This window comes from Meriones unguiculatus, chromosome 1, assembly GCF_030254825.1.
Source record: "Meriones unguiculatus strain TT.TT164.6M chromosome 1, Bangor_MerUng_6.1, whole genome shotgun sequence".
Lineage (NCBI taxonomy): Eukaryota > Metazoa > Chordata > Mammalia > Rodentia > Muridae > Meriones > Meriones unguiculatus.
Window position 1 is genome coordinate 160,060,534 of NC_083349.1, and position 15,925 is coordinate 160,076,458.

At 49.5% G+C, this 15,925-nt stretch overlaps 1 protein-coding gene across 8 annotated transcripts in view; it reads left to right on the forward strand.

The window, feature by feature from the left end:
- Positions 1–15,689, forward strand: part of Smarca4 (SWI/SNF related, matrix associated, actin dependent regulator of chromatin, subfamily a, member 4) — a 96,523-nt gene extending 80,834 nt beyond the window's left edge. For 5 of the 8 annotated variants that reach the window (XM_060370594.1, XM_060370597.1, XM_060370616.1 and 2 more), the window contains 5 exons: positions 12,387–12,495; positions 12,619–12,720; positions 13,439–13,571; positions 13,660–13,802; positions 15,256–15,689. In XM_060370594.1, the coding sequence (XP_060226577.1) occupies positions 12,387–12,495; positions 12,619–12,720; positions 13,439–13,571; positions 13,660–13,802; positions 15,256–15,288 (520 nt within the window). In that variant the 3' untranslated portion in view covers positions 15,289–15,689. The remainder of the gene's footprint in view (positions 1–12,386; positions 12,496–12,618; positions 12,721–13,438; positions 13,572–13,659; positions 13,803–15,255) is intronic. The other 3 variants (XM_060370603.1, XM_060370620.1, XM_021643770.2) reach the window with 1 other exon arrangement.
- Positions 15,690–15,925: the final 236 nt, after the last annotated feature.

Sequence of the window (15,925 nt, forward strand, 5' to 3'; positions counted from 1 at the left end):
CTTTGACTCCACATGCCCATCCTGGCACAGATTCCCCAGCTAGGTCTGAAAAGACAGTGGGGGTGGTTTAAGAATGAGTATCAGTTCCAGTGCTGCCTTTATCTCTCAGGTAGGTTCCACACAGAAAGTAAATGGAGGACTACTGTGTAGAGAGAATAACTTGTTTAAGTATTTGTCCTTTTAATTCTGTGTGTGTATGATACTGTGCTTTGACATGCTTGCGGTTTCTAGCAATGCTCTTTTGAGGAAACTTAAACTAGAGTGGAGAAGCTTGTTGAAGGTCGATGGGAAAACAAGACAGGCTCCTGGGGTTTTGGATGCCACTTGAAAAGACACCCCTTGGCCCCTCTTACATCATGAATATCTTGTCCTTTGAAATAGATTATGGTTGTAAAACTGAAAGCTAAAACAGTGTTCTAGAAGAAACCACCATCCTTGGATGGCCATACCTTCAGTGGGACATGGGAGCCATTCATCATTAACAGCTGAGATACTAGAGCTCAGAAAGTCAGTTCACCACAGAATGTTCCCTTACTGTTATAGGATTACTAATGCAGATTCTTGCCAGACTGAGAAGATGAGCTGGTACAAACTTGGACAAGAGGTGTGAAAACATGCCTCTGAAACGCTTCCTTGGTGACCCAGTCACCGTGGGAAGGAGTGCCAAGATTCCTGCATATTTCAGAACATCAGGAAGTACACACTAAAACCAGAGTGACTTCTGTGTACCTAGCCCTGGGGTGGGGCTAGGCGGCGATTACAAGTTTGAGGCCGAAATACAAACAAAAACAAGCAAACAAAAATCCTAAAATTAAATTAAAATTTTTGAAACTAAGAGACAGCCCCCTCCAAGATATCCAAAAATTTGACAGTTGATGACAAGGTCAGGAAGCAACTAAACACCATCCTTTCAGCTGAACTCAGCTGCATTTTCCTCTCTGTGCTAGTTGTTCTGTCCCAAAAGCCCAACCCGTGCCCATAGCAGCAGGGCTTCAGTCTTCTAGACAGGAACCCATCAACAGAGAATGAACCTTTGGCAGCTGTAACTTAAGAGCTCTGGACGCAGGTACTGCTGCCACCAGGAGGGCCTTTACCTGTAGAGCCCCGTGTGCTTCAGTTCAAACCTGATCCATGGTGCTAGACAGTGAGTAGCAGGTCCATCCAAGTGGGGCCTGACTGGAGAGCTGCCCCAGAGGGACTCTGGGTAGCTAAGAATGTTGTGCCTTTATTTCTAGATGTGTATATGACAATAGTAAGGTCATTGATGGTGTGTATACTTCCCTGGATTTTAGTATATCTAGAGCAGCATGTATGAAAGACTTGTTACTTTTACCAAGTAAAGCCAAGTGCCAAGGCCTTGGTTACTTTCAGAGGAACCAGTTTGCCATTCATGGATTCCGTGCCCTACTGAAAATGCTCCCTTCCTCATGTTATTATCCATGACATAACAGATGACTCATCCAGCAGTAGAACAGAACAGTTTCCAGGGCACAGAAGATGTGATTATAGTCTGGTTAGTAAGGTGGAGACTCTCAGAGTTGCTTTGTCAAGATGGCTCTGTTTGAGAGTCCAGACTCCTTCCTTGTATGTAGTAAAAGTGTGACCTGATGCTGCGCACCTAATGAGACAGTGACTATACTTACACCTGATCCTGGGGGACAAGATGTCATGGGGCTTGATGCCTGGTTTCTGGGTGACCTCACACCTAGAGTGGACAGTATTACGGAGCCCAGACTCCAGAGGTGAAGAGGACACAGGATGCCTCTGGGGGTAGTGCTAAGTGCTGGTTGCTTTGGAAGCAGGTCTGTTCACTGTAGCATGGGTTGCTGATGGCCAGTCACATGTTACCTAGGGAAAAATAGCCTTGTCTCATTTTTCTGGTCAGATACCTACCTCCTTTGTTAGAGAATTTAAAGAATGGTGTTTAGGTACAACATTGATTCATTTTGTGCAGACACTTAACTAAATTTGCTACTAAGAAGGTAAGCAAAGCCGTAAGACAGATAGCAAGCACATTGTGAGTTAAGAGAAAGTCTGACTTCATCATGGTAGAAGGATAGAGGTGAAAACGGCCAAGGAAAGTAGCTAACAGGACACCCACAATTCTGGTAATTGATGGAAGGTCAGGGAGCAACTGTACCTTGTCCTAAGTAGCAGCAGCTTCGAGGAGAGTCATACTTGGCAGTTTCTGAAGAGGCATCTCCCCACTGTCCCTCCCTTCTGATGGCATCACAGGCATGGCCAGTTTCACTGCAAATGTTGAGACAGCCAGGGGCGCCTGGGCACCCAGGAGTTTTGTTGGGACTTGCTCATGTACTCATGACTGACTACTCACGTGGCTGACCTCTGTCTCCATCACCTCTGCTGGTCGGCCTGACCTGGAGTTACCAGCCTGAATCAAAGCCCTACCCCCGGCCCAGAATGGCATTTCAAGGGCTCAGAGGTCACCTTGCAGCACCCGAGGGCAGAAGCCACAGGTTTTTTATGACATAGCTGTCATCCAGAAGGTTGTGAGCCAGCACTGGCTTACAGCGTGGCAGGCCGTATTCAGAAGTCAAGCTCAGTCTCTCTTACCTCATTACAGGCTGTGCTAGAGAGACCATGGGGAAAGCAGCATTGGACTTCGTTTTTGTTTTCCGTTTTAGACAGAAGCTCGCTGTGGAGCCTTGGCAAGCATCACACATTTTTTTTCTTTTAATGTATGGGAGTGCTTGCCTGCATGTATGTCTGTGTACCGTGTTTGTGCCTGATGGCAGACCAGAAGAGTGTATGGGAAACCCCTAGAACTGGAGTTTATAGGTGATTGTGAGTCACCATGTGGATGCTGGAAGTTTTGAACCTGAGTCCTCTGAAAAAGCAGCCAGCAGTCTGAACCATCAAATAGAACATTCAAGAAAGAAAACATTTGAACCTTTTGGGTTTATTATTATTATTTTTTTAAAAAAAGATTTACTTATGTATTTTGTGAGTGTTATATTTGCATGTACACTTGCATGCCAAAAGAGGCTATCAGATCCCAGTGTAGATGGTTGTGAGCCATCCTATGGTTGCTGGGAATTGAACTCAGGAGAAGCCAGTGCTCTTAACCACTAAGCCATCTTTCCAGTCCCCTTTTGTTTTGAGGCAAGCACTTGCTTTGTAGCCTAAGCTAGCCTCAAGTTTAAGGCAGTCAACTTCAGCCTTCTAAGTGTTGTGTTACACCTGGGATCTTTTCAGATTGCTTCCAAAAGCCTCTGCTCATATGTGCAGCAAGCTGAGGTACACATGGAGTTACCGCAGTGCTGCTCGCTTTCTTTTCTTTCTTTCTTTTTTTGTTTTGTTTTGATTTTTTTCCTAAGACAGGGTTTGTCTGTGTAGCCCTAGCTGTCCTGGAACTCAATCTGTAGCCCAGGCTGGCCTTGAACTCAGAGGTCCGCCTTCCTCTGCCTGCTAAGTGCTAGTATATCAGGACATAGATCCATAAGGGTCAGGGCTAACCAGCTGCTGTAGAGAGCTGCTCTCCTGTAGTCTCAGTCCTCTGTCCGTGTTAGAGCACTGCCAGACCTCGAAGAGTAAGGCTGTGCCTTGGCACGTGCAGGGCCGAGCACCCTCTCCAGCACAGTATGTTGACTCCACACAGCATACTGCAGAAATGAAGTGGGAAATAGAGGTTTTCACTTTGAAATCAAAACATGCGTGAAAATTAAGAATGGACTCAGGAGTTGGAGTGGGCCTTGTCCTGGCCCATGAAAAGGGATCCGCATTGAGCAGATCCCTCGAAGTGCAGAGGGGCAGCTTTCGGAGCACTCGAGGGTGCCACCTTGGCCAACTGGCCCAGGGAAACCTTGGACCCCTCAGCTGACCCCAGGCTGCAGACCTCCCAGGACCCTTGCTGATGTGTAGACTGTATTCACACTAACACTGGTGCTGAGGTCATGGTGACATGTTTGTCTCACAAGTTGTACACTTTTGGTGATAGGACAAAGGGGCGGTGCTGTCTTCACTGGACACTCCAAGGTGGTGGGGTGGTGGGCACATACCAACTCTGCCAGGATGAACATATCTGGCCCTGTCTTCTCATGCCGGAAGGTTGAAAGATGCAGATCTTAGAATTCTACTCTATCCCTATGCCTCAGTTTCCATATGGAGAAACAAGACTGAGAGGTCAGGCCTATGGGAAACTGAAGCTGAGTGGGGTGAGGTTTCAGGGCCAGAAATAAACCAGGAATTATCGACATAGCCTGTGACGTCTTAGTGGGCCGTACTGTCTTCTCCCAGCCCATTCTCAGTGCACAGAGGCAGAGGGCAGATGTTCTTCAGAAGAGAGAGGCCGTGCTGGGAGAAGGGGGGGCGGTTGACAACAGCTGTGGCAGACATTGCTTGAGGTACTTCTGAATTAAATCTATCTTCAGATGGGGCAAATTAGCCCCAGGGTTTTCCAGCCTCTCGACCTCTGAATGGTATCTGGCCTTGCCATAGCCAGAAGGTCTGGACACATTCCGTCTGGGCATGCTACCTGCTGGTTCCAGGTCTGAGGCCAGCACCGTGTGTTTAGTACCCGGCCTAGAAGCTGCAGCAGGCTTTGGCCAGGCCACAGGCACAGCTTACTCTGCAACTCAGTTGTGGAAGACTTGGTCTACTTCCTTGTCTGGCCGCCTAAGGCCTGTGAGCTCACCTTATAATCTACTTGAAAACGCTCCACCTGTTCTGGTTACAAGGCAGATTTCATCTTATGCTTCATGCCTGGGAAAGCAGGCAGTGATGATGAGACCAATGATTAGTCTATAGCTCACAGGCAAACAGGCAGGACTGATAGGGGTGCTGTATGGATTCTGGAGTGGCTGGATCCTTTGCCCCCCTACTCTCTGTTTCCCTGGAGTCAGCAGTAGCCTGTGTCCCTGGGAAGACCTTTCATTCAACAGAAGGTCCCCAGGTCGCACTTGCTAAACCTCTGCATGTGGTATGTAGGCCACCCCTCTGTGGCATAATCCCCAAGCCCAGTTACCACAAACTCCCCATGTTGTACTAGATCAGGACAAGGCTCCCAGGTTCCTGATGCCTCAAAAAGAGGATTGAGGAGTCCTTCTTCACTGAGATTGCTACCATAGTTACAAATGGAATGCTGACAAATTCAGTGTGGGCCATCATCCCCTCAGTACTGCAGATAGACTTTGGGCCTCGCTCATCTTGCCTCTAGCCTCAGTCACCTTGCTTCCCTTTGCATCTGCTTCCTAGTCCCCAGGTGACTGCTTGGCATTATTGTGGACCTGGAGTCACCTGTTCCATTCTCAGCCTGACTTCCACCAGAGCCAGAGTCAGGATTTCTTTACCAAATGAAGGAGTTCAAGGTTGTGTCCTTTACAGCACTGAGCTCCACAGAAAGTCTTCCAGGCTTCTTCAACCTTAGGCTTAGATTTCAATGGTTTTTTTTTTGTTGTTGTTGTTAATTTATTTATGTGTAGATAAGTGCTCTATCCGCATGTACACCTGCATACCAGAAGAAGGCATCAGATTCCAGTATAGATGGTTGTGAGCCACCACGTGGTTACTGGGAATTGAACTCAGGACCTCTGGAAGAGCAGACAGTGCTCTTAACCGCTGAGCCATCTCTCCAGCCTGCAGATTCCACTGTTGGCCAGCAAGAGACCATAGTAAGAACTTTGTTTCTAGGAAGGGCTGTGCATCCGGTGTCACAGTGTTTGCCTAACGTATACAAGATCCTGGGAAGATTCCATCACAGCACTGAGGAGTTGCATACCCGTAAACCCTAGCATTCAAGAAGTGGAGTCAGAAGGATCAGAAGTGAATTCAAGGCTAGTCTGGTACACGTGAGACTCTGTCTTTAAAAGACATACTGGTTAAGAGCACTGTCTGCTCCTCCAGAGGTCCCGAGTTCAATTTCCAGCAACCACATGGTGCCTCACAACCATCTATACTGGAATCTATACTGTACTCTTCTGCTGTGCAGGTGTACATGCGGATAGAGCACTTACATACTTATAAAGATATAAAGAACACTTATAAAGATAAATATTTAAAAAAAAAAAGACTTGGTAATTTGTTGGCAGTGGTGGTACATGCCTTTAATCTCAACACTCAGGAGGTAGAGGTAGCTAGATCTCTGAGTTTGGGGCCAAGACAGTTCCAAGAACAAGTTCCAAGACAGCCAGGACCACACAGAGAAACCTTATCCTTGAAAAACCAAAAGGAAAGAAAAGACTTAGACAGTAGCTGTTTTTGAATAGCTGAGCTGGTGTGGAGGAAGGCCCTGTCTATATGGTGACCGCATTGTCAAGAGCCCCACCCAGGCTTCAGGCTCCCAAGAGGCCCATAAACCAAATCATCGTCCTCCCGGGTAGGGCCTCAGTAACTGACTCCTGGGCTCTAGATTGTGTCTGTTTCTGTAGCGGGGCTCCTCTGCCACCTCTGCACATCTTTCTTCCTTTGTGCCCATCTCGTCATGCTTTGTTCTCATGCCAATAAGTTGTGAACAGTAGTGTATAGTTGGTGACTCAGGGCTTACTGTGGTGGGGAGATAGCAGGCAGGCAGGGAGGGTGGGAACACTGAGAACAACTGCAGAGAGCATCTTGTCAGGGTGACCAGTTCGGATCTAGTGATCTGAGGCGTTGTCGGGACATATTCAAAGTACACATGTCTCTGTCTAATGTGATTGACACTAGGTAGATGCTTCTTCAACAGATCAGTAAGGCCATGTAAATGACTTAAGATCTGTTCAGCCCAGAACATCATGAAGAGAAAGAAAGGAATCACAACACCATACAAGTTTGTTTGCAGCAAGTGTGTCAAGCAAGCCCCCTTCCCGGTGCATGAGCAAAGCCAGGTTCTGACAGTGACTGGAAAAGGCTGCAGGGTGGTAGCAGCCTTTAAGGTGCTGTTCAGCTTCCCTGTGCATCCCGAAACACAGATCATAGCAGAGATGCCAGGTTGTAGCCTCAGTGCACGATGGTCAAGAAAGGAAAAGAGCTGTAGTGGGTGCCACAGCCTGGGGCCATCCACCTGCTGCCAGCTTGGTGCCTGGCAGGGTTTCCTGTAACCAAGTGCTTCTTCTCCCAATGTGTCTGTCCTGGCTTTATTTCTGTGGCTGTGGTAAGATACAACTTTAGGGAGAAAAGGGCTTTTTAGCTCACAATTCCAGTTCATCAGAGCAGGGAAGTCAAGGAGACAAGAATTTCCAACAGCTATTCACATCACATCCACAGTCAAAAGCAGAGCTCCGAATGCACGCGTGCTCTCTACTCAGCTCACCCTCTCCGCTCTTACTCAGTCTAGAACCCACACCAGGGGACTGACCACAGTGGAAAGGCCCAGCCACTCAGTAAACAGAATCAAAACAATCCTCCATAGTCATGCCCACCAGCTCACCCGCTCCACATAGCTCCTCACTTAGATTCTTGCCAGCTGATGTGGGACTCATTGTCCAAGGTGACAATTAAAATCAGCCAACACGTTGTTCCAGGGAGCTTTTTTTGTTTGTTTGGTTGGTTGGCTTTTCTTTTTCATTTTTCGAGACAGGGTTTCTCTACATGGCCCTGGTTGTCCTGGAACTCTCTCTATAGACCAGGCTAGCTTCGAACTCAGAACTCAGAGATTTGCCTGCCTCTGCTCCACAAGTGCTGGGATTAAAGATGTGCACCACCACTGTCTAACTTTTTTTCTTCCTCTTTCTTTCTAAGACAGGGTCTCACTATGATGTAGACCAAGCTGGCCTAGAATTCACAGAGATCTTCCCAAGCACTAGGATTAGTAGAATTAAAGATATGTGCTGGTAGACACAGCTCCAGTACCTGTTAGCAGGAGCAAGACGTGCTACCTGTGACACTCGGCCTACATCAGTGTAAGGAGAACAGATGTGGCCAGGCCTGAGAGCCCTTGAGACCAAGCTCAGCCAATCCCATCACCCAGAGCAACTCCAGGATGCAGAGGTGGCGGGATCATAGGCCTCTGCTCTGTGGCTAAGCATTGGTCAGTGTTTGCAAGGCTGGTTCAACACCAGCATCACAAGCAAAATGTGGGTGGAGTTAGGAGGAGTACTCTAGGCCAGAAATCTCAGGGCTGCGACATTTGCGTCAAGGTAAGGTGTGTGGTAGGTTTTCTTGGAGGTGGCACTCAGTGCTGATGTCAGTGGACAGTCCTGAAGAGCTTAGGAGGCTGTTTTAAGTGTGTGACAAGCTATGATGTATTCACCTCTCACTGGCTAGGAAACTTGGCAAATGGACTTGGAGATTGGGAGGGAGCCAACATGATAGTGCATCACAGTTGTGAAGTTTGAGCCCCCAAAGTATGATGCTGTTGACTGGCCCAGAGGTCCTTACAGCCTGAGTGCCTTGCCTGTGCAGTCCTAGGGTCCCACCCACATTTGTGAAAGGGGAAGGGCAGTGTACAAGCCTTTATTCCTCAGTGGTGCTGTTCCTCAGGCCCTCGGGACATGCACCTGTTTCCTTTCCCTGGAAGAGACTCTCATACCATCCATGGTCTGTCTGATTACAACTATCAGCTTCCAAACTGAATTATAACGGAGGGCCAAGATCCCCGCAGGAACTACCTGCCTGTGTGCAGAGGGGCAGGTAGCACCAGGGGGTGTTATCACCATGTGGACTTGCTGCACAAAGGCAAATGGATGCTTGCCTGGTGAGCTGTGTGGCCTCACTTGCTCAAAGCAGAATTTTCTATTCAAATGTAGCTGTCATCCAGCAGCTTCACTGCTCATCACAGGATGACAGGGCTCTGAGCTCTGGTGCCAGGTGCCGTGTTATAGCCCGGACCAGAATGGCATGAAATGCACTGCAGAGCTGAGAACTGTAACTGCTGCTTTGAAGACTTCTAGAAGAGGTGGGTATGATGGGCAGAGCTCTGTGACTTTGAGGCCAGTCTGGGCTACATAGTGAGTTGCAGGCCAGCCAGGGATATGTAGAGGGAGGGACCCAGAATTCAGACAACATTGCTCCTGTTTATAGCCCAGGACACCTCAGGATTGGAGACAAAGAACAGTAAATGTCAGGTGGACAACACAACTTAACCATGAGAGAAGGTGTGGCCGGGTGCCGGGCTGGGGCTGGGCATATTAAACAACCCAAGAGACTGGCAGTTTTCTCTAGGTCAGTGGTTCAAAACCTGTGGGTCGCAGTCCCTTTGTGAAGGTCACAGATCACATATTTACAATACAGTTCATAACGGTGGCAAAAATTACAGTAGCAATGAAATAATTTTATGGCCACAACACAAGGAACTGTATTAAAGGGTTGCATCACTAGGAAGGTGGAGAACCACTGGTCTAGATGGACAGCCACTCCCTGGGAATAATCTCCGCACCACAGGAGAATGGCTACAGCAGCTTTTGTCACCACCTGACCTAGTTTTCATTTCTGTTACTGTGAGTAAATGTCCTGACAGGAAGCAGCTGAGGGAGAAAGGATTTCCCTTACTTCACAGTTCAGGGACAGTCTGTTTTTGTAGGGAAGATAGTCAGGATAGGAACTAGCCCCATCACATCCACAGTCAACAGCAGAGAGAAATGAATGCATGCATGCCCTCTGCTCAGCTGGCCTTCTCCATTCCTGTCAATTCAGGACTCATCCCAGGGAACAGTGCTGCCCACTTTTAGGCTGGGCCTATCTGTCTGAGTTAACACAATGAAGGTAATCTCCGGCAGGCATGCCCATGCGTCAGTGTCCAAACTGCCTGAACACCATGGGAAACTTGAGACAAGAAAGTGCACTGAGCAGAGCTGAGGAGGAAGGAACTATTTCAAAACACTCCAGACTCTTCCTTCTGCATTTGAGTTACCTGAATTGAAAAGGGGTGGGATAGCTCTCAAGCAAGCCTGTACACTGGGGACATGCTGAGCTGTCCAGGCTATCCTTGAACTCCTGGGCCCTACCAACTTGGGAAGTTTAGTCGTGCCTGTGCCAGCTGTCTTCAATCAATGGGAAACGCTTCTTGGTCAGGGTTGAAGGGATCACTGCTGCAATCAGGAGGAGAACTCTACTTAGAAAAGTCCACAGTGGGAACTGGGGCGTGCCTAGATTAGGGAGACCTGGCCAGTGCTCTTCAGTAATAAAAAGAAGTTCCCACAGCAGGCATTTGCAAGTACAGGAAGCTAGGCTAAGCCACATCGGTTGCCTGGAGACAGAAGGAGCAGAAGGAGGTCTGTCTTGGCTGAAGGAGCTGTGCCATGGCCTCCTTGAGGCCCGAACACAGGGCTAGTGCTGGATATGTAGCCCTCAAGGAGATGAAGGCTACTTAGTTCCTAGACACAGGTCAGGCATGTCCACGTTCCCATACTGGATGGAGGAAGCAAGTGGGGACAAGGCTGGAACTTTTTAAGAATGTTTGCTTTCTCAGCAGAGTAAAAGGAGCAACATACAGGCAGATGCTGTGGTGCAGTGGCAGCTGCTCTGCAGGGCGCGTGCCAGGCAGGGAGAAAGCATCTCCTGTCTGGATCTGTGTCCAAGGGACTCGTGCATACATCAGGGTGTGGTGACCTTCATGCACTGAGCCGAGCACAGGCCGGGGAGGGGCCTCTGGGAGAAAGGGCTTCAGGAGTCAGCCTCCAGGACAGGTCTTCAAACTTCCGTGTCACTATCTCCAGAAATGAGGACCAGCTGTGTCCACCATACCAGGATGAGCCCTGATTAGTGGCCTGCTTAGTCACTTAGGTGTCTTTTCCTTTATGTGATGCTGGGATGGAGCTCTGGTCTGGTGCGTGCTAAGCAAACTCTACCTCTGAGTTCCACGCCCAGCCTTTGGAATGCTCCTTAAAATACATGTTTGCTTTTCTGTATTTTGATGATATTCACTGCCTATTTTTCACCCTAACTCATTATCTACCTCTACCTCCTAACTTTTTTTTTTTTTCTTATAACCTACCAAGACCAATTTGTGCTGACCGTGGACTCATATTTATGAGACCTCCACTGGAACATGGCATTCAGTTTGTTGGCTTTTTGAGAGAAGGTCTCACTGCATAGCATTGGCTGGCTTGAAAGTCGCTACGTAGGCCAGGCTAGCCTCAAAACTCATAGAAATCCTCCTGCCTTTGTCTCTTAAGCACTGGAATTAAAGGTATATACCAGCACCCCAGCCTATTTGACATTTTGGTTTTTCAAGATAGGTTGGCTGTCCTGGACTCCCTTTGTAAGCCAGGCTGGCCTTGAACTCACAGTGATCTACCTGTCTCTGCCTCCCCGAGTGCTGGGATTAAAGGTATGCACCACCACGCCCAGCTACCCCAGCCTATTTTGAATTTAGGGTTTGGGGAGTTATTTGTTCTGGTTTTGTGTGTCTGTCTGTCTGCGTTTGTGTGTGTGCATGTGGTTGGTTTGGTTGGTTTTGAGGGTTTCTCTCTGTAAACCAAGCTGCCCTGGAACTCTCTCTAGACCAGGCTGGCATCAAACTCAGAATTCCAGCTGCCTCTGCCTCCCAAGTGCTGGAATTAAAGGCATGTGCCACCGTGCCTGGCTGGAGTTAGGGTTTTTTAAGAAGAGTGAAGTTGAAGGTCCTTCTTGGCTACACAGCAAGTTGGAAGCCAGCCTGAGCTGTGTGAGAAGGAAGAAAGGTAGTTAGGAATGCAAATGTGCTGGTGAAGTGGTACCAGAGCTCAGTGTCACAAGGACCCCCTCCAGCTTCTTGGCTCCACTTGGCCTGGCTTCCTCTCCCCACTCATTGGCTTGTCCTGCCATTTGGGAACCTGAGGGGCTGAGAAACTGTGGGTCAGGTAGTTGGCCAGGGGACAGGTGCATCCTGGTTCCCTCCCTCTGCTGGTGGTTGTGGCCCCACCTGCTCCTCTTGGGTGCAAAGCCTGCTTCCACTACTTGCCACAGGGGCCACTCAGGTGAGCACTTCAGGATCAGGAGTCGAGATGGCTGCCAGGGTGGTCCCACACCACATTCCATCCTTGGAGGAAGCAGAACCTAGGACACAGCTGTGCTCATCCTTGTCATTCTGGGGTTTGTGCTAAGTGTTGTGGCCTCAAGAAGGAACCTGTCTTGCTCTTTATAAAAAGTAGGATGAGATCAGTGTGGTGGCACACATCTTTAATCCCAGTGCTTGGAAGGCAGAGGCAGGCAGATCTCTGAATTTGAGCCCAGCCTGTTCTACAGAGTGAGACTATTGACGGGAAGGAGGGTGGCCTAGATAGATGTATGTGCCCTAGGAGTGGCGGCATGACGCTCCTTCCAGGGCTAGGCTGAGAGATGTCACCAGACTTCACACACTGCCAATGCAGTGTGAGCCTGGCCTGGTCTGCACAGTGAGACACTTGTCGCAGAAAGATTAAAGAACCACCAGGTCTTTAAATTGTCATCCTCTGCTCTTGTGTGGCGGTGCAATGTCTCTCTGGGGTGATGGACTAACCCCTGGGAGTGACACACACCATGTCGCCTTGCAGCAGTAGTGGACGTCAGCTCAGCGAGGTGTTCATCCAGCTTCCCTCGCGCAAGGAGCTTCCTGAGTACTATGAACTCATCCGGAAACCTGTGGACTTCAAGAAGATCAAGGTGCGTGGGTGCCAAGAGTCTGGGGCTGTGGGAGGACAGCCCCGTGAGCCCAGCAGTGACAGCATGGGCACGCAGGAGATCATGGGTGCCCAGAGTTAGACCTCCCTTCCCCCCTCCTTACAGGAACGCATCCGCAACCACAAGTACCGCAGCCTCAATGACCTGGAGAAGGATGTGATGCTGCTGTGCCAGAATGCACAGACATTCAACCTTGAGGGTTCCTTGGTGAGTACCCACGTGCCCCCATCATGCCACCTGCCCTTCACCCCTCTGCAACTAATGTGTTGTGTTTGTTTGACTTGGATAATTTGGGCTGCTGCGCTATTGCTGAGAGCAGTGTCCTCTTCCCTAGTAGTATAAGGTCCCACACGCAACTGCCTGCCAGCCAGGGTGACTGTCTTGCACTTGATTTTTATGTGCATGGCTGCTTTGCCTGAAAGGGTGTCTGCAGAGGCAGAAGGAATCGGATCTCCTGGAGCATTACAAGTCACTGTGAGCACCACAGTTCGGATGCTGGGAACCGAGCCTGGTCCTCTACAAGAGCAGCAGTGCTCTTAGCTCTGAGCCAGCTCTCTTCCAAGTTTGTCTTTAGTTCTGTACAGACTCTTAAACGACTTTCTACACCAGGTGTCCTTTTCTGTGACTAAATGCCCAGCAGTAGAGCCCATCCTGCCTCTGGCAGAGTCCTCTCACCTCTTGAGGGGGTGGCTTCCAGGACAGGGATTTTCCTTTGTTAGGTCAAGGAAACACCATGCCAACAGGATTGCGTGTTTCTAGCACCATTCGTCTTTGTAAACGTCATGGCCTTGAAAAGTGCTCAGTGAGGGAGAAACTGGCCAGCACACAAACCTCCCAGCCCTCGTCATCCAGGGAAGGGTTGTGGGTGGCCTTGCTGAGCAGCAGGGCTCCGATAGAGAGCCACACGAGCCCTGTGTCCTTGCAGATCTATGAGGACTCCATCGTCCTGCAGTCTGTCTTCACCAGTGTGCGGCAGAAAATTGAGAAAGAAGACGACAGTGAAGGCGAGGAGAGTGAGGAGGAGGAAGAGGGCGAGGAGGAAGGCTCTGAGTCTGAGTGTGAGTACAGATGGGAGACAGAGACCCTGCAAGAAGCTCCCAGCCAGCTGTTGCCTCACCTAACAGTGTCCTTTCTTACTGCCCACAGCCCGCTCTGTCAAGGTCAAGATCAAACTGGGCCGCAAGGAGAAGGCCCAAGACCGACTCAAGGGGGGCCGGCGGCGGCCAAGCCGGGGATCCAGGGCCAAGCCAGTCGTGAGTGATGATGACAGTGAGGAGGAACAGGAAGAGGTAAGGTCATTGTAGCCTTTAGCTAGGCCATACCTCACCCTAGTCAGTTCACACACAGTCCAGACCAATCTGTGACCTAGGCCGCAGTGGTGTGCCTAGTTCTGGTAGCACCCAGGCTTCCGAGCAGTGGTCTTTGGGCTTCTGGTGCAGCCCGCAAAGCAGCTCGGCAGGACAGGAGAGGACAACAAAGAGCACTGTGATTACCGGGACATGTGTTGCCATGGGACACAGGCAGGGCCCTCGGGCTTCTTCTCTGGCTTATATGGGACAGTGTCTGCATAAGACCTGTGAGTTAAAAATGAAGAGGACAGCTGCTGTGACACACATCTTTAACCCCAGCAGTCAAGGAGGCAGAGGCTGGTGGATTGCTATGAGTTCAAGGCTAGCCTGGTCAACAAAGTGAGTCCAGAACTGCACAGAGAAACCCTGTCTCAAAAAAAATAATAATAATAATAAAATAAAATGGTGGCTCACAACTACGTACAACTCCAGCAGCAGCATATTTCAGGCCTCTTGCCTCCAGGGGCATTGCATGGGCATACATACGTATGCCTACACAGACACACACCTCTCCACTAGATAATGAAAAACAAAATTAGCCAAGTGTGGTGCTGTGCGCCTTTATTGACAGTAATCAAGAGCAGGCAGCTGTCTGACTCTGGGCCAGCTTGATGGTATAACAAGTTCCAGGCCGGCCAGGGCTATGTAGAGACCCTAATGGGAGAAAAACAAAAACAAACAAAACCCCCAAAATTTTCTTGTTTGCTTATTTCAGATTTATCTGTTGTTTTTAGATATAGATATTTTGCCTCCATGTATGTTTGTGTGCACATGTTTACCTGGTGATCATGAAGGCTAGAAGAGAGCATTGGATCTTCTGGAACAGGAGTTAAAGGACGTTGTGAGCTACCATTTGGGTTCTGGGAACTGAACTCAGGTCTTCTGTAAGAGCAGCCAGTTCTCTTAACCACTGAGCCATTTCTTTTGCCCTAAAAATATATCTCAATAATGACTGCAGGCATGGTGGTGCATACCTGTGATCCCAGGACTTAGAGGTGTAGCAGCAGGAAGATCAGGAGTTAATTACCATCCTTGGTTGCAAAGCAAGTTTGAGGCCAGTCTGGGCTTTATTAGACAACTACCAAAATGGCAGTCAGAAGACAGAACACATGTTCATACTCAGAATGGCTATAATGAGCCAGCTGCCTCTTGGAGGGTTCCGTGGTGACTTGTCCTTCAACCCTGTTCCTTTCCCATACAACAGGCACAGGGGTAGCAGGGCTGCCGTGGTGCAGGGCAGGGTCCAAGTTGTGGTGCTGTTTTTTCTGTATCAAGATAATTTATTCCTTCGGATCCAAGATCCATAGGCCCTTCCACGACACTGGAAACACCACGAACTCAGGACCCTGCCTAAGCAGCAGCCTACTCACAGCCTGTCTCCCTGTTCCTCTAGGACCGCTCAGGAAGTGGCAGCGAGGAAGACTGAACCAGACATTCCTGAGTTCTGACCCCGAGGCGCGCGTCCCAGCCGAGATGGAGTAGCCCTTAGCCGTGATGGGTAGCACCAAATGTAGTTTCGGACCTGGAGAACTGTACACATGCAATCTTCCACATTTTTAGGCAGAGAAAAATAGGCCTGTCTGGGCCCTGGCCTGGCCCGGCTCGAGTCTCTACCAGCATTAACTGTCTAGCGAAGGGACCTCTTGGGAGCACCATCCACCTCCCGGGCCCCAGTCACTGTAGCTCAGCGTGGATGCATGCGCGTGCCGTCCACTCCTTGTACTGTATCTTACTGGACAGGGCCGACTCTCCAGAGGCTCACAGGCCCCGCGGGTATGTCAGTGTCACTGGAGTCAGACAGTAATAAATTAAACCAAGGACAAACCACCGCTGGCCTCCCTGTACTCCTTGCTGTCGGTAGGATCTGGAGCCAAAGAGAAGAAAGACCTTTAGGAGCTGGGCCTAGCCCGTGGGCCAAGTGCTGCCATGGGAGAAGTACAGGTTGGGTCTGCATCCCCACCACTGCCACATGCCAGGCAAGCCAAATCAGCACTCTGTGGAGTCAGGGGAAAGCCTCCATCTCAGTATATGGTGGAAAGCAGTCCAAGATGACGCCCAGCATC